The sequence below is a fragment of the Miscanthus floridulus genome, chromosome 4, assembly GCF_019320115.1.
Source record: "Miscanthus floridulus cultivar M001 chromosome 4, ASM1932011v1, whole genome shotgun sequence".
In the NCBI taxonomy this organism is placed as follows: Eukaryota; Viridiplantae; Streptophyta; class Magnoliopsida; order Poales; family Poaceae; genus Miscanthus; species Miscanthus floridulus.
Genome location: NC_089583.1, coordinates 21,435,647 through 21,458,224, shown reverse-complemented (window position 1 = coordinate 21,458,224; position 22,578 = coordinate 21,435,647). Strand labels below are relative to the sequence as shown.

The 22,578-nt window shown below is 49.1% G+C and overlaps 1 protein-coding gene across 5 annotated transcripts; it reads right to left on the bottom strand.

Annotated features, from left to right (window-relative positions):
• Window positions 1-16,488: 16,488 nt before the first annotated feature.
• Window positions 16,489-20,886, bottom strand: LOC136551125 (cyclin-B2-1-like). 5 transcript variants are annotated; one of them, XR_010782450.1, is made up of 9 exons: window positions 20,621-20,886; window positions 20,447-20,529; window positions 20,271-20,361; window positions 20,137-20,180; window positions 19,887-20,052; window positions 19,659-19,790; window positions 17,902-19,254; window positions 17,661-17,817; window positions 16,489-17,331 (listed from the first exon to the last, which is right to left on the bottom strand). XR_010782450.1 is itself a non-coding variant. In XM_066542712.1 (8 exons), exons 4-6 carry the CDS (start codon window positions 20,142-20,144, stop codon window positions 19,689-19,691), a joined length of 276 nt encoding a protein of 91 aa, XP_066398809.1. In that variant the 5' UTR covers window positions 20,145-20,180; window positions 20,271-20,361; window positions 20,447-20,529; window positions 20,621-20,886; the 3' UTR covers window positions 16,489-17,817; window positions 17,902-19,254; window positions 19,659-19,688. The 5 variants fall into 5 exon arrangements, 1 of the variants encoding a protein (XP_066398809.1); XR_010782454.1 differs by having other exon boundaries at window positions 16,489-17,817; window positions 17,902-17,994; window positions 18,415-19,254; XR_010782453.1 differs by having other exon boundaries at window positions 16,489-17,817; window positions 17,902-18,564; window positions 19,165-19,254.
• Window positions 20,887-22,578: the final 1,692 nt, after the last annotated feature.

The window sequence follows — 22,578 nt, the reverse complement described above, 5'->3', positions numbered from 1 at the left end:
CAATCATAGACTGATACATCTTTTGATCCACCATGTTGTCACTAGCATCACTATCCAAGCTTCTATTTGTCCCCATTAGTGTACTAATAGCTTTGCTTTCATCCATGCCAAACTTCTTGAGCATGTCTTTGATGTACTTGCCTTGACTCACAAATGTGCTATTCTTCATTTGCTTGATTTGAAGACCACGGAAGTAACTAAGCTCTCCAATCATAGACATCTCAAATTCACTTGCCATCATCTTTCCAAACCCCTTACAAAAATCTTGATTGGTTGATCCAAATATGATATCATCAACATAGATTTGCAACACAAACAAGTCATTTCTTAGCTTCTTGGTGAAGAGAGTGGTGTCAACCTTTCCCATCTTAAATCCCTTAGAGAGTAGAAAATCCCTCAATCTTTCATACCATGCTCTTGATGCTTGCTTCAAGTCATACAAAGCCTTTTCTCAACTTGTCGGTGCAGAAAGTGACCAACTAGTAAATATTTGTAGTTTTACTGTACGTTGTGATCGGAGGTGGCCTAGCACTCAATGACACGAGATTTATACCGGTTCAGGCAACGTGCCCTACGTCTAGTGTGGGTCGGTCGGTGACTTTATTCCTGAGCCTAAGTGCTCGAAGTCTATAGTGGGGTTACAAACGAGAAGGAGAAAGGAGGGGGTGTACAAGAGGTTCGGTTGGCTCCGACCGGAAGGGTTATAGTCGGAACTGGGTGGTCCTGTAGTTGGGAGTATTGATGTCGATCTAGTGAGTCTAAGCTTGAAGAAGTCGCTCTCCCCTCGTTGGAGGGAGCACATCCCTTTTTATAGATGAAGGGGATGGCTTTACAGGTGAGAGGGAGAGAGTATGGATGTTTCTAAGCCTTGCTGCCTACAGTGATGGAAACTAGATAATGGTTGACGCCCCCCAATACTATTGATGTCGCTGTAGGATGTCAGATGTGCACGGGAGGTCGAGCTATCTTCTTCAGGAAGGATGACGCCGGTACCTGCAAAATACTTCTTGATGCCTAGTGGCATGTGAGGAGTCGTGCTATGTTCACCCGGTATGGCAAATATTGGAGCCCATACTACAATCGATGTCCAGAGACACACGGGGGGGGGGGGGCTTACCATATGGGAGTTTCTAGCGGCCCCTACAATACTTTGTGGCTGCAGAGCACTGTTTTGTAGGGTATGGTCCCTAGTGTCGTGGTTTGACTTGCGAGCCCCATCTTGCCTTCCTTCGTATGCCTTCTGGTTCTTTCTGAGTGGGCGTCCCCGGTCTGATGGTTCCCAGTTGGTTCTGGCGCGCCAGTCGGAGAATAGCGATGAGCAGGGTTTTCTATGAACCCCGGTCGAAGACATGGGGTCGAAGTCGAAGGCGGTCCTCGGGTCAGGCTTTCTGAGTGGAGGCCATGTGAAGGCGGCCGAGGCCTAACGCTAGCGCTCCGATCGGAGAGGCCATTCGGAGTTGGCATGAGCCTGAGGTGCTTCGGTCGGAAAGATGGGCTGAAGGCAGCCAGGGCCTGAAGCGAGTGCTCTGGTCTGTTGAGTTCAGACTCTTGGGCCGGTCCAGAAGAAGAAAAGGCCATCCTTCTGGGCCGAGCCTTAGCGTGGAAGCTGGTCCCTGAGGGACCCTAGGTTTATGTACCTGACATGAGCCCCCGAGCGCCCGGGCGATTCAGACAAAATCGTCTGGGAGATTTTTGTCTTGCCGGTGGGTGCGCGCGAGTGCACCCATGGGTGTAGCCCCCGAGCCCCAGACGGTTCGGGCCGAACCGGCTGGGGGTGTTGTCTTAGTAGGCGTGTATGCGTGTTTTTAGTTTGAGACGTAATTTTGTTTAACCATGGCGTCGTTATGCGGCCGAGGTGTTTTTAAGCGCGGGGATTGGATTAAGACAGAACTTATTGATCCCAACGTCGGTGCGCGCCGGGGATCAGGTGAGGAAGTTTTTAGTTTTAAAACAAGCCCTAGCGTCGGTGCGCGCCATGAACGGAAATAGCTTAGTTTTGGATGCAACAGAGTTCGATCTTTGGCGTCGGTGCGCGCCGTGGGATTGGGTAAGGTGGAGTCACGAGTAGTCCTAGGCGTTGGTGCTTGCCATGGACTAAGAGAGTTAGTTTTAGTTAGTGAAGCCGTTACGCGAGTTAGGAGTCGCGGTCCCAAGAGCCGTAGCCGGATGTCGCCGATCCAGTCGACGCGAGTTCAGAGTCGCGGTCCCAAGAGCCGTAGCCGGATGTCACCTATCCCATCGACATGAGTTTGGAGTTGCGGTCCTAAGAGCCATAGCTGGATGTCACATATCCTGTCGACGCGAGTTTGGAGTCACGGTCCCATGGCATTTAAGCCCCCAAGCCTTGTTGGGCCTTCATGGGGGCTGATGTGAGTTGTTTTGCGCTACCCCATCCGGTTCCTCACAACCGAAGGGGCTGAGTTTCGTCGCCTGTCTCGATCACTCGGGCTCGAAGACTAGCTTGGTGAGCTCGCTAACAGGTGTGATCGAGTGGAATCTAGGCCCATCGTTCATGATGGGGTCAGCATAGCCCTCTTGTGGCATTCCACTACTCCTTTACCTGTAGCTCGACATATGCCTAGGTCGTTCCATAGACTGACCTAGGTGGCCTGACGTCCTCTCCTCGATGGAGATTCTATGGGCTTGGCGAGAGGTTCATGATCGAACAAGAAGGTTGAGATGACCTAGTTTGCCAGACCAGGCGAAGGCCGCACGGTGCTCATCTACGATTTTCTCCCCTGGCTCTGTTTGGTTGCTCATATCGAATGAGGCAAGCCACCGCTTCGTGGCGCAACACGGAGCATTCTAATGCATTTCGCTGCACGTGCGATGCTTAGTTCCCGAGCCCCCGGGTGGTTCATGCCCTAACCGTCCGGGGGGTTCAGGCATATGGTATGAAATGCGCGTATGGATGTATGAATGTTTTAAATTGAAATAGAGGGGCTTTGATAGTGTTTTACCTTGATGACTAGAGTGACAGGGTTCGAAGAGCTCTAGTCGAAAACGTCTGATCGGTACCTACGCTTGTCAATCATGGGTTAGCCCTCGTGTGAATAGTTTTGTATTAATGAACACATGCTCACCTTGATGACCTGAGAGATGGGGTTCGGAGAGCTTCAGTCGGAAATGTCCGACCGGAACCCATGCTCGTCATTCGAGATGGAGTCAGTGTGGCCCACATGGGGCGCCCCTTCGCTTCCTACCTGTATCTCAGGTGTGGATACTGAGTGATTCGATCGACTTAGGGGGCCGGTTGGTCTCTCGGTGGAGATTTCAAGTGGTGGTGTCTGCACGACTGGAGTGACGGGGTTCGAAGAGCTTCAGTCGGAAACGTCCGACCGGTACCTGCGCTTGTCAATCGTGGGTTAGCCCTTGTGTGAACAGTTTTGTATTAATGAACACATTCGTGCTGTCCTTGTGACAGAACCACGATACTCGTTCCCTGTGTTTATCTTAGCATAATTTTTGTTTTTTATCCTTTCTTTCTTGTACCTGCCTGTTTGTTCCATAGGCTACGACCTTGTGAGCCTAGGGCATGGCCCACGAGGCTTAGCTTGTTCATAACCATAGGAAAAGGTGGGGTGCATTTGGTTGGGAGTAAGAACAGAGTTACGTAAGGTAAACATAGGAAATGGAATGTGTTTCTGTTTGGGGACACAATTGCTTTATCGTGCGATAGTAAAAAGAGAGGTAATATTTTAATATTGTACCATTATGGAGCCCCCGAGTGACCCGGGCTGAAAGTGTTTCGGGCAGGGGTGCTCTTACGGGAGCATGTTCTAACTAAAAAGTGGTTTAGACCAAATTTAGGGGAAAAACGACGTAGCTGTTCAATGTTCCAAGTGTTCTTGAGAAGGTTGTCGTTGTTGTCCTCCAGTCAGTAGGTGCCCGGTCGGACTACTTCGGTTACCGTATAGGGTCCTTCCCATGGTGGAGAGAGCTTGTGTTTTTCCTTCGTTGATTGGGTCCTCCAGAGTACGAGGTCGCCGACTTCGAGAATCCTTCCTCTGATCTTCCTTTCGTGGTACCTACGGAGGGTTTGTTGGTAGCGAGCGGAGCGAATGACGGTTGCTTCACGGGCCTCTTCGAGTAGGTCGACTGTGTCTTGTTGGGCCTCCGCGGCTCGGTCGCGGTCGAAAGCCTTCACTCTTTGTGCGCCGTGGTCGAGGTCGGAGGGCAACACTGCCTCAGCTCCGTAGGCCAGGAAGAAGGGTGTGAATCCCATAGATCGGTTTGGGGTCGTTCTCAGGCTCCAGAGGATCGCTAGGACCTCCGCAACCCATCGCCCGGCGTATTTGTTGAGTCGGTCGAAGATGCATGACTTAAGTCCTTGGAGGACCATGCCATTGGTGCATTCGACCTGACCGTTAGTCCATGGATGTCCGACCGAGGCCCAGTCGATCCTGATACCGTATCCGTCACTAAAATTTAGGAACTTTTTTCTAGAGAAGTTAGTCCTGTGGTCAGTGATGATACAGTTGGGAACGCCGAATCGATAGATGATGTCAAGGAAGAATTTGACTACCTCCTCTGACCAGATGTTGGTGATGGGTTTGGCCTCTATCCACTTGGTGAATTTGTCGACCGCTACGAGTAGGTGAGTGAAACCGCCCGGGGCCTTTTTGAGGGGTCCTACCATGTCGAGGCCCCAGACCGCGAATGGCCAGGTGATAGGGATGGTTTGGAGCTCTTGTGCCGGCAAATGGGTTTGTCGGGCATAGAACTGGCATCCCTCACACCTGCAAACGACTTCCTCTGCATCTCATAGTGCGGTGGGCCAGTAAAAACCTTGGTGGAAGGCTTTTCTGACCAGCGACCTTGGGGCCGTGTGATGCCCGTAAATGCCAGCATGAACCTCGAGGAGGAGATCCCTCCCTTGGCTAGTGAGGATACACTTCATGAGTACCCCTGATGGGCTCCGTTTGTAGAGCTCGTCACCGAGTGCGACGAAGGTCTTGGCGCGTCGAGCGATTCATCGGGTCTCCATCCTTTTAGGCAGGAGAACCTCTTCGACGATGTAGGCGAGTAGCGGTACTCACCAATCGGTTTGCTCGGGCGTCAATATGGCGACGCTCGCGGGTGGCATAAAGGCACTAGGATCGGAGCCCCTAAGCGCTGGTTGGGCATTGGGGTCGGAGCTCCTGAGCACCGGCTGGGCGTTGAAGGGCATCTGGGTTGGACCTTCCAAGATGCGAGTAGACGGCTCGTGGATGTCGTTGATGAAGACCCCGCTTGGGGATGGATCCTGCCTAGCGGCCAGTTTTGCGAGGAAATCGGCGGCATCGTTGTCCCTTCGAGGGACGTGATGTAGTTCGATCCCTTGGAATTTGTCCTCAAGCTTGCGCACCTCTTGGCAGTATGCCATCATGAGGGGGCTTTAGTGGGAGGACTCCTTCATGACCTAATCAATGACTAGTTCCGAGTCACCATGGACGTAGAGTCACGTAGCACTGAGCTTGATGGTGATGCATAGTCCATTGATAAGGGCCTCATATTCCGCGACGTTGTTTGAAGCTGAGAAGTGGAGGCAGATGGTGTAACAGAGCCTACTCCCATCTAGGGAGATCAGAACCACTCCAGCTCCTGAGCCGGGCGCCATTATGGACCCATCGAAGTACATTGTCTAGTATTCGTGGGTGACGTCCGGGATTGGTAGCTAGACCTCCATCCATTCGGTGACAAAATCCGCAAGAGCCTGAAACTTAATAGCGGTGCGGGGGGTATATCTGATGTCGTGGCCCATGAGTTCAAGAGCCCACTTGGAGATTCGTCCTGCGGCATCGCGGTTGCGGACGATGTCTCCGAGTGGGTATGAAGTGACGACCGTGACTCCGTGGTCGGTGAAGTAGTGTAGGAGCTTCTTGGTCGCCATTAGTACGGCATATAGGAGTTTCTGCACCTGGGGGTACCGGACCTTGGGGTCGGTAAGCACTTCTCCGATGAAGTATACGGGTCGCTGCACTTTGAGCTGGTGTCCCATTTCCTCCCTCTCTACGACCAGGGCGGCGCTCACCACATGGTTACTTGCCGCGACGTAGAGGAGGGGTTCTCTCCGCTTGGGAGCGACGAGAATTGGGGCCAACGTTAGGGACGTTTTGAGGCTCTCAAGAGCCTGCTGGGCTTCCTTAGTCCAGACGAAAGCGTCCGTCCTTTTGAGGAGCTTGTAGAGCGGCATCCCTTGTTCGCCGAGTTGGGAGATGAAGCGGATTAAGGCAGCCGATGAGTCTCTGCACGCCCTTGATGCTGTGTATGGGGCCCATGTTGGAGATGGCCGTGATCTTTTCAGGGTTGACTTCGATGCCGCGCTTAGATATGATGTATCCAAGCAGTTTCCCCTTTGGAACCCCGAAAACACACTTTTTGGGATTCAACTTGATGTTGAACCTTCATAGGTTTGCGAATGTCACGGCCAAGTTTGCCATTAGGTCGCAAGCTTGAGCCATTTTGACCACTATGTCATCAACATAGACGGCGATCGTTGGTTTTGGCCGCTCGGCCTGATCGGGCTGGTCGAGCGGGTCAATTTGGTCGATGAAGCATTGCTGCATGCACCTTTGGTAGGTGGCACCAGCGTTCTTCAGGCCGAAAGGCATGGTCACGTAGCAGTACAAACCATACGGGGTGATGAATGAGGTTGTGAGCTGATCAGACTCTTTCATCGCGATCTGGTGATAGCCTGAGTAGGCATCCAGAAAGGAGAGGATTTCGCAACTCGAGGTGGAGTCAATTATCTGGTCTATGCGTGGTAATGGGAAATGATCCTTCGGCACGCTTTGTTAAGTCTAGTATAATTGATGCACATTCTCCACTTCCCGGTCTTTTTTCTGACTAGGACGGGATTGGCAAGCTAGTCGGAATGGAAGACCTCTCTGATGAACCCGGCTACCAGGAGTTTGGCGATTTCCTCGCCTATGGCCCTGCGCCTTTCATCGTCGAAGCAACGAAGGCGTTGTTTGGCAGGTTTAGAGCCCGGGGTGAGGCATAGTGCGTGCTCAGCGACCTCCTGGGGTATCCCCGGCATGTTAGATGGCTGCCATGCGAAGACATCGTGATTGTCGCGTAGGAAGTCGACGAGCTCGTTTTCTTATTTGGCTAGAAGCTGGATCCCAATCCGAACTATCTTGGTTGGGTTGGTGGAATCGATTTCCACCACCTTGGTTTCTTCGAGCGTGTGGAAGGCCGACGAGGAAGTTGGTTGGTTATAGTCCGAGGCTACCGGGACCGATGACTCCCCGAGCCATGGGAGTTCGAACGAGTTGACGACCGCAGTGGCAAGCTCGTAGTGTTTGTGGTCACACGTGAAGGCGTGCGAGAACACGTTGCTCACAGTGATGACGCCGTTTGGTCCCGGCATCTTCAGCTTGAGGTAGGTGTAGTTGGGGATTGCCATGAATCTCGTTTAGCATGGCCACCCCAAGATGGCGTGGTAGGACCATGGAAAGTCCACCACCTCGAAGGTGAGAACCTCTGAGCAGAAGTTGGCTCGACTGCCAAACATGACGGGCAGATCGATCTGCTCGAGCGGGTACACCAGCGCTCCCAGGATTACCCCATGGAAGGGGGAGCCCACCGGGCGGAGTTCCGATCGGGGGATGTGCATGGCATCGAGGGTGTCGATGTACAGGATGTTGAGGCCGCTGCCACTGTCCATCAGCACCCTCGTAAGCTACTTCTTGCGGACGATGGGGTCAACGACGAGCAGATAGCGTCCTGGTCTTGCGACATGGGAGGGATGGTCCCTCTGATCATAGGTGATCGGAGACTCCGACCAGCTAAGGAAGGAGGGGATGGCCGACTTGGCGGTGCATGCCTCTCAATAGCGAACCTTATGCTGTCGCTTGGTCCAGACGGTGTCGGATCCACCAAAGATCATGATACATTCGTCAGCATCGGGGAAGTTGTCCACGTCTTTGCCTACCATACCTCCCTTCTTGGGTGCTGCCTCTTTGCTGTCTCCCTCCTTTGGCCCGCTGGCCTGTCGAAGGAAATGTTTGAGGAGCTCACACTCCTTGTAGAGGTGTCTAACAGGATAGGCGTGGTTAGGGCATGGACCGTCCATGAGTTTGTTCAAGTGGTTAGGCAGTCCCTAATGGGGCTGCTTGACTGTGCGATCGGTCGTGGCGACCAGCGAGGCGCTGTTTGACCGATGTCGATCCTTTTTGTTTTTCTTGCCCCTCTACATGGAGGGGCCCTTGTCCAGGTCCATGCATTTGGCTTTGACCTTGTCCCGGCCTCCGCTCAAGATCGCTTCGACCGCCTCCTCGCCGAAGACGTGGTTGGTGGCTACGTCAAGTAGGTCACGGGTGGTACGTGGTTTCAAGCAGTCAAGCTTGTGGATAAGGGGCTCGCAGTTCGTCCCAGAGAGGAACGCGCTGATGACGTCTGCGTCGACGATGTCAGAGAGGGAGTTGCATCATTGGGAGAACCTATGGATGTAATCCCACAGGGACTCGCTGGGCTCTTGCTGATAGCTCTTAAGGTCCTAGGAGTTCCCCGGTCAGACATACGTCCCCTGGAAATTCCTGACGAAGACCCTCTTGAGGTCCGCCAAGTCATGGATGCTATCGTGTGGAAGGAATTCAAGCCACGCCCGAACATGTTCCCCCACGCAAATGGGAAGATATTGAATGATGAAGAAGTCATCATCCACTCCTCTGGCCCGACAGGCGAGCCGGAAGTCTTCAAGCCAAATGCCTAGGTTTGTCTCCCCAGTGTATTAGGTGATGTTAGTGGGCGGCCAAAAACGCTGCGGGAACGGTGCCTTCCGGATGCACCGGCTGAAGGCCCGAGGCCCTGGGCCCTCGAGGCTGGGGCTCCGGTCGTCCGGCCGGTGACTGCGCCTGGGGCACGTTTCACCGGTTCCCTCGATGGTTTCATCGGGATTCATGGCACCTACCGCCATATTGTGGATAGCGTTATTACGTTGGGACCAATGCCGGTCGCCAATGGCGCTACGGGCGTCCTGGTGCGGATCGGGCCGCTCGTGTACCGATGGTAGGTACGGAGTAGGCGCCTGGTCGAACTGTGGCGCGACTACCACACTCCGAGCTGGTCCTAGCGGCTGTAGCAGTGTGTGAACGGAGCAATCCGTTTAATGCATCCCCGTTCCCCTGGTGGGGAGAGAGGGCACGCGTCGGAGTCGTGATGCGGAGCTTTCCGCCTATTGGATGGCGGTGGCTTCTACTAAAACCTGGAGGTTCCGGTGGACTACCCGCTCCTGAGGGTCGACAGGCTCGGGAACACCGCGTAGAAGCATTGCTACAGCAGCGATATTCTGGCCAGCCCAGGCGAATTATGGGACATCATTTCCCTCATTCACGATGTCGCGTTGGACCTGACGGGCACGACCCCGGGCGCCACCCGCCAGGGCGTGTGCGTGGGGCATGACGTGCTGGGCCGACCGAGCCGACGCAGGTGGTGGCTGGTTCTGCCACCGTTGTCGCAATTCCTTGGCGTGCGCTTGCGTAGATGCGAGGTCCTCCGCACGCAGGTCTAGAGGGGTGTGAGTCTGTGTAGATTCCACAACCACCGGTGGCTGTCCTAGAGCGTCCACCATGGCACACTCCCAGGACGGATGGTGGCATGGTGCCATGTTGCCGATGCTAGAATCATCGCTCATGCCCTCACCACCCAAGGGTTCGTGGGAAGCGGCAGGAGAGCAGCCTGCCATTCCCATGAATTCGGATGCGAGGGGGAAAGGCGCCAGCACCCTTCGGAGTCCCTGGGCATACGTGTCTATAGAGGACGCGAGGCCGTAGGGGAACCGATCGTGCGGCGTGGACGACACAGTCTCTCCGGGTGCTCGATTAGGGATAGTGAATGAAGAGTAAGTAACAGTACAGGTATTACTTACAGTGGGGTTTGAGCAGAGAGTTTGCTCAGAATGAAGCGCAGATGCCGCGTCGTCGATGTCGCGTGTCCCAGAGTCGATGGAGGGCGCCCCTTCAATGGGTGCTGGAACGTGCGCCTCCTCGTGGAGGTGGAGTACACTGAGTCGGTCGGCGACGAAGTCCAGGCTTCTGAAGCGAAAGGCCTAGGAAAGCTCGAAGATAGGTGGAACCCGCATCCCGACGGGTGAGAGTGTGGGAAATTCCATTGAGCCGAAGCGAATCATATCGCCTGAGCCCGCCATGGCAGGGGTGGCGGAGAAATGGGTCATCCGATTACCAAAAAAGTGTTGAACGTACAGCGTCTTTCCCACGGACGGCGCCAACTGTCGGTGCAGAAAGTGACCAACTAGTAAATATTTTGCTGTATGTTGTGATCAGAGGTGGCCTAGCACTCAATGTCATGGGATTTATACTGGTTTAGGCAACGTGCCCTACATCTAGTGTGGGTCGGTCGATGATTTTATTCCCAAGCCCAGGTGCTCCAAGTCTATAGTGGGGTTACAAATGAGAAGGAGAAAGGAGGGGTGTACAAGAGGTTCGGTTGGCTCCGACCAGAAGGGTTGTGGTCAAAACTGGGTGGTCCTATAGTTGGGAGTGTTGATGTCGATCTAGTGAGTCTGAGCTTGAAGAAGTCGGTCTCCCCTCATTGGAGGGAGCGCATCTCGTTTTATAGATGAAGGGGATGGTTTTACAGGTGAGAGGGAGAGAGTATGGATGTTTCTAAGCCTTGCTACCTACGGTGATGGAAACTAGATAATGGTTGATGCCCCCCCAATACTGTTGATGTCGCTGTAGGATGTCAGATGTGCACGGGAGGTCGAGCTATCTTCTTCAGGAAGGATGACGCCGGTACCTGCAAAATACTTCTTGATGCCTAGTGGCATGTGAGGAGCCGCGCTATGTTCACCCGGTATGGCAAATCCTAGAGCCCATACTGCGATCGATGTCCAGAGACACGCGGGGAGGCTTACCATATGGGAGTTTCTAGCGGCCCCTACAATACTTTGTGGCTACAGAGCACTGTTTCGTAGGGTATGGTCCCTGGTGCCGTGGTTTGACTTGTGAGCCCTGTCTTGCCTTCCTTCGTACGCCTTCTGGTTCTTTTTGAGCGAGCGTTCCCGGTCGGATGGTCCCTAGTCGGTTCTGGCGCGTCAATCAGAGAATAGTGATGAGCAGGGTTTTCTATGAACCCTGGTCGGAGACACGGGGTTGAAGTCAGAGGCGGTCCTCGGGTCAGGCTTTCTGAGTGGAGGCTGTGTGAAGGTGGCCGGGGCCTAACGCTAGCGCTCCGATTGGAGAGGCCATTCGGAGTTGGCATGAGCCTAAGGTGCTCCGGTCAGAAAGATGGGCCGAAGGCGACCAGGGCCTGAAGCGAGTGCTCCGGTCTGTTGAGTTTAGACTCTTGGGCCGTTCCAGAAGAAGAAAAGATCATCCTTCTAGGGCGAGCCTTGGCGTGGAAGCCGGTCCCTGAGGGACCCTAGGTTTATGAACCCGACACAACTTGTAAACATGGTTGAGCTCTTATCATCTTCAAAACCAAGAGGTTGCTCAACATACACAAGCTCATTGATGTACCCATTGAGAAATACACTCTTCACATCCATTTGGTACAATTTGATGTTGTGGGCACAAGCATAGGCTAACAAGATCATAATTGCTTCCAATCTTGCAACCGGGGCATATGTTTCTCCAAAGTCAAGACATTCAACTTGAGTGTAACCTTGAGCCACTAATCTTGCTTTGTTACTTACAACTATCCCATCTTGATCTTGCTTGTTGTGAAAGACCATTTGGTTCCTATCACATTATGATCCTTAGGCCTCTCAACTAACTCCCATACTTATTTCTTGTGAAGTTGTTTAGCTCTTCATGCATAGCATTCACCCAATCAATATCCAACAAAGCTCCATCTATCTTCTTAGGTTCAATGGAAGACACAAATGAGAAGTGTTCATAAAATTATGCCAATCTTAATCTTGTTTGTATACCTCTTGAGATATCACCAATGATAGAATCTAATGGATGATCTCTTGCAACATTGGTTGGTTGGAGCACTTGCACTTGATTGCTTGCATTTGATTGATCATATGGTTGATCTTGCACTTTATCATCACTAGCACTTGCTTGATTTTGATCATGAGAACCACTAGCTTGCCCATTTGAGTTAGAGAGCACTTGATTCTTGTCATCTTCAATATCAATCACCTCTGTAGGCCTTATATCATCAATGTCCATGTTCTTCATTGCATTGACCAATTGAGTGCCTCTTACATCATCTAGATTCTCATCTTCCTCTCAAGAACCAAAGGTTTCATCAAATTCCACATCATGAACCTTCTCAAGAGTACCACTAGCCAAATTCTAAAGTCTATAAGCCTTGCTAGTAGTGGAGTAACCAAGAAAGATACCTAGTGGTACTTGATAAACTGTTTAGCCAAAGAATTTCCCTCTTTATAGTACGACTATTGATCCTAAATGTGATCACACTCTCTATAGTGTCTTGATCACCAAAACCAAAACCCTAAGCAATACCTTTGCCTTGATCTCCATAGGGTTTTTGTTTTTCTCTTTCTTCTTTTGTAAGTTGAGCACATGATCACCCTTTGGTCATCATCATCCACCATGATCATCCTCTTGCTCCACCACTTGGTATGTACTAACCTTGCTCACATGACACTCATGACAAAGGTTAGTACTTAGGTATCATCAATTAGCCAAAACCAAACTAGGGCTTTCAATGGTCCCACTAGACCATCGCCCTCCACTACCAAGTAGATGTGAGGCCCTCCAATCACCGCGCCAATGCCCTTCTCCTGATAGCCTTCTTCCGCTATGGACACCGCAAACTTGAATCCTTAACTAGGCCTCCACCTTCCTCGCCACGACGCTGGCCGCCGCCGCAAACTGACTGAGCATGAGTGAAATCTCTAGTTTAGTTTTGGTGAATTGATAAAACCCTAAGTGCTAACCTATTGCTCTAAGTGATCATGAGATAGGGTAGCACATTCCAAGTGGTGGAGCAAATGGAGAAGATCATGATGGTGGTGATGGCCATGGTGATGATCAAGTGCTCAGGTTTGGAAAAGAAGAAAGAGAAAAACAAAAAGCTCAAGGCAAAGGTATAATAGATAGGAGCTTTTATTTTTGGTGATCAAGACACCTAGTGGGTGTGGTCACATTTAGGATAGATAGCCATACTATTAAGAGGGGTGAAACTCATCGTAAAATGCGGTTATCAAAGTGCCACTAGATGTTCTAACTCATTACATGTGCATTTAGGTTCTAGTGAGTGCTAACACCCTTGAAAATATTTGTGAAAATATGCTGACACACGTGCACATGGTGATACACTTGGTGGTTGGCACATTGGATCAAGGGTGGCGAAGTTTGGTGAAGTGTGGAGGCAAGGAAGCTCTATTTCCTGTGACCGAACGTAGGACCAGACGTTGGACCTAAGCATCCAATCATTAGGGCAAAGGCTACGGTGCTAGGGTCTCTAACCGGACCCTGAGTGGCGCGTAGGGTCGAACGTGCAGGGGGTGCATTTGGTCCTTGCTGACATAGCCAAAGCAAGCGAGTTTGGCACGCTGGAGATGAGCCAAAGAGGAACGGACGCTAGGGCGCGTCCGATCATATGTGATCGGACGCATCCGGTCAGCAAAATTCCTCTCTAGATGTTTACTGGACTCGATCGGACACTGGGTAACTATGGGGAGCAGTGCGTCTAGTCGTGGGCTGCTAGCCCATGGGCATACGAGGACCTGGTGCGAGGTCGGTGTGTCTGGTCATTCTTTGTGTGCATCTGATCGCACTTTAACCGCGCAGGCATGGTTGACTAGCCGTTGAGATCGCACGGTGGTGGTTTGAATGCGGGACACGTGGATGGTGCTCTACGATCAGATGTTGGGGGGCCGCGTGTCCGATCATGCCAACCGGCGCGTCTAGTTGCCCTAAAACCAGTGAGAAGGGGGCCAATGACTCTTTTCGAAGGGGCTCCCTATTTAAGTTGTGTGGCCTACTCTCTTGGCCATTTTCATTGACATAGCAACCTAGTGAGCTAAGCCAAAGCCCTCCCACTCATCTCCATCATTGATTCATCATCTTTGTGAGATTGGGAGTGAATCCAAGTGCATTGCTTGAGTGATTGCATCTAGAGGCACTTGGTGATTGTGTTTCGCTGTGGATTTTGCTTGTTTCTCTTGGTGGTTGCTGCCACCTAGATGGCTTGGTATAGCGAGGATCGTTGAATGGAGGAAGGTGATTATCTCCGACTCTAATCGTGGTGATTGTGAGGGGTTCTTGTCTCCGAGGATTTCATTGGTATTTATTATGATTGACTGATTGTCTCTTGCCATGGCGGTATAACTTCACTACCTCACTCTTGTATGTACATTTCTAGTGTAGCTAAGCTCTTTAGTGTAATTAGTTTTGAGAGCTAACTTGTGTCTTGTCTAGTGGTTAGTGAGGCTCTTTAGTTAGTCTTTAAGAGCCCACTAACTTAGTGGTAGTAACTTAGCCTCTTGTGTGTGAAATAGAGATCATAGCAATTAGAATTGTGGATAGGAGGCTTATATTTTTAGTAGGCTAGCGCAATACTCGCTTCGCCGTTTAATTATCTAATCACTTGGCTTAAGTGTTGTTGTAGATTTTTTTAATATGCTATTCACCCCCTCTAGCCATTAGGACCTATCAACGAGTCCAAAACGACGCCTCCAAAGAGGAACACGATGCCACCGCGCAGCCGTTGCCTGACCAGAAGGTCAAGGTTTTCACCCAGGATGCCTTGCAAAGGGGAGAGGACCGTTTGATGAGTGCTTCCAATGAAGAAAACAGCGCCCGAAGGCATCGTCGTCATCGGCCCAATAGGGGCAAAGCTTTCGCCATGGTGCCGCAACCTCGTGCATGACAATGGCCATGGTCCACCCGCTGCGGTAGCCGCCACGCCGTCACTGCCGCACGCCGGGTTGCCACGCGTGCAGATGGCAGCACACACCACCATGGCCTATTACAGCCGCCGCAATCTCGCTCGGCCACTGCCGTGGCCCTTCCTCACCTGCGCAGATTCGGCCTCGCTCGCCCGACCTGGCCCATCGCCGTTGTTGCCTTCTTGCGCCAGCACTAGCACTGATCGACGCTGCCACAACCATCGCAAGCCATCCGTTGTGCCCCCAGCGCCTGCCATCCACCCCTAGGTGCAGCACGTCGACACCACATGGATCCAGCCCTAGGATTGCTAGATCCCGTTGCCAAGGACGGAGACCCACCTTGTCTGGCTGCCGCTGTCCCGGCGATGCCTGGACCGCCGCCATAGCCGGAGAAGGGCCAACGTCGGAGCACCGCGCAGATCCGACCGCCAGGACAGGGAAGTCACCGCCGACCGCCATGGTCGCCACCTCGATGATGCCCGAAACCATCGGTGTGCCCTAAGCTTGGGAAGAAGGCCCCACCGTCGCCTTCCTTGCTCCCGCGCGGGCTTTCGGCGGTACGCTTTGGCGGCGGCGAGGGAGCGGGAGATAGTGAGAGGGGTCGGCGGCGTGGTGGAAGCTCCATCCATGTCGCCCGTGATGGACGACGTGGACGGGCATGGGTCAGTTTTTTAGATGTTCATTTTCTATGTACAACTAATGTTTGTGTACATCTAACGTTGAGATAAGTTACAACTCCACGTTGATTAATTAATGAAGATATGTTACATATCATGTTGGGAATCATCCAATACAAATGCACAGTCACATGTTTGCATGAGATCAAGACAATACAACAGGGTTGGTTATCTAATTGGCTAGTTAAACATGACGCGGATCATAGGTCTTTGGGCTTCGATCATCGAGAAGTCGCTATGCTTTCAGTGGTAGGCGATATCCCCGTCGACAGCGAGGTGCCTGTGGTGACTTCGTGAATTTCAAGATCTGTCGGCATAGTCCTTCAGAGGTGTTTATAGGGGTATGGTTTGTGTAGGTGTGTTCATAGGGGTTAGTGTGCATGCGTGTTGTGGACGTCTGTATTGTGCTGTGTAATTCTAAAAAAAGATCTCTAATTGATAGATATGTTACCTCAAATTTAATTACTTTCCTATTTCTCAAAAGTAATAAAAACTATTTCTCCTATTACCTATCTGATTATAGCGACCTAGTTAAATGTTGGATAAGTTAACTATATAGTGTTTGTCTTAATGCAATCCACCTTTCCTTTTTGAGGTCCTAAAAATGTTTCTTTATCAATAGTTATTGACTAGGTAGCATACCTGTGCGTGGAACAACTAAACTTTTATACTAAAAACACACGGATCGTACGATAAGATAACAATATTGTAAGACATTAAACTGATATTTAATTCAAAAAGCAAAGTTTGTGAAGTTAACAGTCACTAAGAGCACGGCACCGTAAGCTCACAAACTCTACTATATAGACCCTCCTATGATACGGCTAAAATAATATTTTATAGGTTCATGCCCGTGCGTTGCTATGGAACAGCTAAACTTTTATACTAAAAATACACGCATCGCACGATAGGATAATAATACTGTAAAATTAAATACCAACATAAAGTGAAATTTAATCCATAAAGCAAAGTTCATGAAATTAACACAGTCACGGAGAGCGCAGCGTCGCAGGCTCACAAACTCTACTGTATAGACATTTCTGTGATGCGGCTAAGATAATGTTTTGTATCAGTAGAAAGAAATCTCTGATAGTTATTTCTTCGCGCGCCAATAAATCCACGAATAAATTCCGCCTCATCTCCATATGATCCTGTACACAGATTTGAGTATATATATAAATATTAGTGCTTCACATGGATAATACTGCGTGTCTTAAAAAATCTCTCACAAAACCTTAAAACAAAGTATGTTATACTTACCGTATAAACTTTTTTCAACAATTACATTGTAACTCCACTAATAACAATACAACACATATGACGAGAAATATACATTGTACAGCCTCTAAAATTCTTTTTGATAAAATCGACCAGAAGTTTCTTGAAAGACTAAAATGATGGCGGACACCCTATGCCGCTATAGCCCGTGCCGCGCCACCACGGCCGAGCCCCCATCGATCTATGGCGCCGCAACTTCCCCGCCCCTCGCCCGAACCACCTCCGACGCCGACAGCTCCAGGTGGCCGCCCATGCGCCGCCCCACCCGGGCCGCGCCACGTCAACACCCACAAACAAACACAAGCCCACACCACTCATCGTGTATGAGTCCACAAATCATGCTGAACAAAAAATATCAATTCAACTTTGCAGTGGTTCATTTGTTACAACATCATATATGTACATGGTATATATTTGTTTAAACAAAGGTATATAGATAACACATAACGTCACGCCTTTCTTTCTTCTATAGATGGATACTCAATAAACTACTAAACCTGAAAGAATGAACACCATACCAACAGTGCTTCCACGTAGTTCCATCCCCCCAAACAAAAGTCACTGCACATAAATCCACAAATGTTCAGTAATCATGTAACTGAACATCCCCGCAAATGTTCAGTAAGATTCAAACGAATTTTCTAATTCTATGTTTCTTCTACAAGAAAAGGTAAGCTAAAATATACCAAATTGAATTGTTACCCTAAAAGTATTCAGAGCCACCAGCTAAGAATTTATTTAAAATCATTGAAAAGAGCATTGTCCAACTAATAGCTAAGAGGAAATTATAATGGCTCAAAATAAGCTTATTACCAAATAAATGTCTGCCCATGCTAACGCTACGGTAACATTTTGAACATACACATCACTATGATTGCACACAATCTTACAAGATAAATTTAACAGGGCGTGACCAACTTCATCCGCTGAGCAGCTTCCTTGGCAAGCAGCTTTTCCCCTGCCCTTGGTTTTCGCCTGTGATTTGGAACCCATGACACCGCCATCCCAGTTCTTCCTGACCTCATGAAACTTGTCGTTGAAGTTGGCCTAGGAGAGAATGAGTTCCAGTCAGTACATAAGTCAATTGAACACAAATTGGATGCGGAGAAAAAGATATTCATAAAATCCAACCTTAATAGCCTGCAGGATCTTGCTGAACTGAAGATTGTCCTCATTCTTGACGGTGGTCATGCAAAGAACAGATGCAGTATTCTTGTGAACGACCTACATGAAGTTATTCATTAGCTAAGAAACATATAACTCAGCTAACAAAAAACATAACAATTGTACGTTTTATGCATAGCTAGCGTGTTAATAATGATATGAAGTTCTCTCCAAATATGTGTTCGCTATTCAATTGGGCAACACCAAAGTATTTTCAATCAGCACTAAACTGGAAAATGAGGTTACCATCATACATGGAAATTTGCTACAAAGAATGTACCAATTATACGCAAATAGCAGAGAAGCAACAAGAAAAAGAAGACAGAAGCTTGTACTACTTCAGATGCAGTCACTAACACTTAATTTTACTAACAGTAAGAGTTATGAGTATCATTATTGATTTTCCTAAACCAACAGGCATACTTATATGGGAATTTGGAAGCAAAATAGTCCATTTGTTACCACTTATAAACCCCATACCTTTTACTACTGGCTTTTCAACAAAAAAATTAAAGAGCCTTGGAAATACATAGTTGGCTTGATGCCATGACCCTCTAAAAATCTTTACAAGCATAGTGTTTCCCAACACAGGAGAAAATACCAGTACAGGATCATCTGCATATATCGAATCTGTATGATGATTGATGAACGCAGTTAGATTCATAAACTCTACCTTTAAAGTAGAGGTGAATTATCAACTATATATTGGAAAAAATAAGCCTTCGAAGTTGAAATGGAATGGTGATGGGCATGGGCACATAGCAAAGCAACATTTACATGTTGAATGGTTAACCACAGAAGTTTCTGGCCATACTTCCATGGTCTAATCAAAATGTTACCTTGAGCTCCTTTTTGCATCAAATCAAATAACTAAAAAAGCTAAATGGAACATGGATAACTTAATGCAAAAAACTAATCACCTGCTCTATGTTTGTTCTGCATCATGCATGTATAAGCAAAAAGTGAGGTGGGGTCCCTCAAATTACAAGCATTGACAATTGAACTCAAACGACAGACCTTCAACCTTATGGGTAAATGAATCTTCCTCCAAATTTCAGTCCATAAGAAGTTAAGAACTTCAAAAATGATCATCGGCATCAGGCAAGCAATCGTAGTTACGAGAACAGGCCGACAGAGTAAATAAATACAAAAATTTGCTGGCTGAACATGCAGCAAAGTCCTGCTTGTATCAAGTAAAAGCTTTGCCTGACACAACAAGAAAGCACCTACCCACTTAGAAACTGTGTCACTTGGGTATTGTATCACAACTCGACAGTAGTCGTCTCCGGTCACAGCTTTCAGTCCTAACCCATTTGCATCCTGCAGTTTATTTAAGTAAGGTTTGTCTGAACCAAGACAGCAAAGAAGATCCTAAAGCTGCTCTATCAGTATCACTCCTGGCTGTGAGGTGGACCAATGTGCTATATTAGTATCACTCGATTCAAAACATATTGACATTTTTTCTTTAGATTAGTTGCTTAAAGTGCATAAAAGATAAAGCACATTATAGATAAAGCATCTCTGCATTCGAGATAAAGCATCATATTGACAGGTTTCCAGTCTAATTTATTCAGTTTTGCAAGGGAACTTGTTCATTCTTATAAGCTCATTATAGATAAAGCATCTGTGCATTCAAAACATTCATCCAAAAGTTCAGAATTCATGATTTGAGATTATATCTACCAAAAAAGGAATAAGATAAGCATCGTCTGACAATAAACCACCTCATTTTCTCTGTAAACTTGTAAAGCTCTTCAACATATTCTTGTTGCTGCAAGCGGGTTCCCCGAGTCTGCACTATCAATATCCATGAGCAATTCATCTTGGTTCATAATGTCTTCGTTCTCTGTCTCACCCTGCATTGCCAAACATTACAGTAAGCTAGAGCAATGACAAAGATGCCCAAAACCCATCCCTTTCTGAGCAACAGCACAAATCAGAAGTGCAAATACCATGTCGATGTCACTATCACTATCGTCGACCGGCTCGTAGAGTTCCACGTCGACATCAACGGTGCCATCGCCGATCGATTCCTTCTGATCAACTCCGGGTTCTAGATCAGTTATGATCGGCAGACATTCAGGTTGGCCTTTGCTCCCCAAGGAGGCGACATATTTCCTGAACAACCAAAGCAATACCCAGATCAAATCAAAGCCTCCAAGAAATGCCAGAGAGCAAGAACAGGCTAGCACGCGTCCTAACCTTGTCATGGGCCGGCTGCTTGGCAACGCTGTCTTCTTTTCGTCCTAACCAAGGAGAAGATAGGAACGCCACGGTTAAACAGATTTGGACCCCAAGAACAATGAAAAAGACACAATCGTGGGGCAGGAGATTACTGCAGCGTGGGCTTCTTGGCGACGGCGCACGGGTACGGGGCAGCCCCGAAGACGTTCTTGATGTCCGTGAGCGTGCGCCGGCTCCCCATCTCTGCACAAATCAGGATATCAGAACCATGGGCTCGCGACGCAGCAAACAATCCAAGAGGAGATCAACCCCGGCCGCCCGCACCCACCTCGGACGCCTGGCGCGGGCTTCCCCGCCGCTGTCCTCCTGTTCTCATCAGCCGCCCTCGCAGCCATCGTCCCCGAAGCCGACCTGCACACAGCACACGGCGGCGGCTCAGGATTCGATTCAAGAAACGCCCCCCGATCCCCATGGAGAGAGCACATCGATCCGTCAAGCGCACCTGCACGAGGAGGAGGAGACGGATCGAGCGGCCTGTCGATCCAGCCGAAATGCGGCGGCGGTGCCTTACGGACGTAGGAGCCCCGGAGCGACGCGGACCATGCGAATGCATGGGGGCGGCGCGGTGAGGGTGACGATGGGGGCGCGGTGGATGCGGAGCCGGGCAGACGAATCACGGCTGCGAGGTTTGTTTCCTTCAAATCACGGCGCGAGGTTTGTTTCCTTTTTTTCGTAAGGGACGGGACGGGCCTAGGAGCGACGGGTGTGGGAACGGAGGAGGCAGGAGGATGGAACCACGCACGTTAGAATGTCGCACAAAAAAAATGTCAACACTTTATTTTTTTAGTCGTAAGAGATCTTTAGGTTTGGTGAGAACATCCAGAATAATCTACCAGAGGTATGTTTTATTAATTATCATCTCCTTATGTCACGGCCACGCGCAGTCTCGATCAGGCATATGCACGCATCTAGCCAGGCCCAGGCATTTAGCACCTAGTTTTTTTCCTTCTCCTTCTTGTTTTGATTGCTACCACTAGTTTTTTTTTCATTTTTAGGGCTTCTCCTTATTTTACTTTTCCTAGCTCATCATGACTTCTTTTTTGTTTATTTTTTAGTGTATAAACAAGGACAAGGACACAACTAAATCAGTTTGTATTTGTTTCTCTAATTTTCTTTCGTTTTAAAATTGTTCCATTCAACTCATATGTACCAGTGAAACAAACAATGATTCATATGCCTGTTTATAAAACCTCGTGTATTCGGCTTGTTCGGCTTCTTTTTTCAGCCGAAACAGTATTTTTCTCTCACAACAATTTAGCTAGAACAGTATTTTTCAGCCAGTTTCAGCCAAGTTTCAGACCAGCTAACAGGGCCATAAACTGCATTATATTGAAACAATGTACTAGTTAATAATGACCTGACATGTATACATGGACCAATGACAACAGATCAAGTGACGCTGAATTTATAGAAGCGGGGAGTACTAATCTGGAAGGCGATGGGGATTTTCAAAGGAATAAGATTTGGATGACGAGAGCACCAAACAAAGTAAAGACGTTTGTTCTGCAACACAATATACAACATACCACAAGTACAAAACTATATTTCTCTACATGAATAAGAAATGGAGCATCCATATCTTAGTTCTATATGTATGTAGGCCAGAAACCGAATTCCAAAGCGAGTTAAAGATAGCAACGACAGACAAATATTGTGCACAGATGCACATATACCAAATGTTACAAAGTAATAACCGAAGTAGCATGCATCCTGCACTCAGCGTGGGCATCATCTTCCTCCAGAGAGACCAGACATTGTGCCAATGTCTGATTGATGAAATATGATGTGTGCGTCGAACCCCTCTTTGCTTTCTACATCCATTGGTATAAACTCAGGAACAGGAAGGTCGCCTTCGAGGTACAACATGACTTGTTGCATGTTGGGTCTTGCATTGGGCAATGGATGTTGGGTCCCAAGAATTCACCTGGAAAGGCATCTGAAAAATTCATGCTGGGGGCGATGAAGAAGGCCATACCGTCGTTGCTGGGGCTGGATCCGTCCGTGATTATGCCAAACACAAAGGTGGCCGAGAAGGATTGTACCGTGTTGTTGGCCGACTTGTTTTGGAAGTCTAAAGGAGCTGGGTAGAACACATGTCCTTGGCCCTGCCCCGTCCCATTGGTAAGCTGCAGAAGTCCGTCCGGCTTGATGGAGGCAGTGCCGTCGAGGGTGAGGCTAACATTACTGAAGCCGGCATAGGTAAATTGGTCGGTGCCGGCGCCATAGGAGACTATGAGTGCAAGGCCAAGGGTAAGGAGGAGGCACTTCATGTCAAGTTTGGGTGTGGGTTGCAGCAAGGATGCAGGAAAGGAGCTTACTAATTCCTAAGCCTTCCCGGTTGGCAAGTGCAGTAGACTAATCTATGGTTAGGCAGTTACTATCATTGAAGCAGGAGTGAAC

Excerpts from the sequence above, each read along its gene's own strand:
- LOC136551125 (XM_066542712.1), bottom strand. Across the intron at positions 19,791-19,886 it reads GTGATAGTGACATCGACATG|GGTGAGACAGAGAACGAAGA; the intron begins GTATTTGCACTT and ends TTGGCAATGCAG.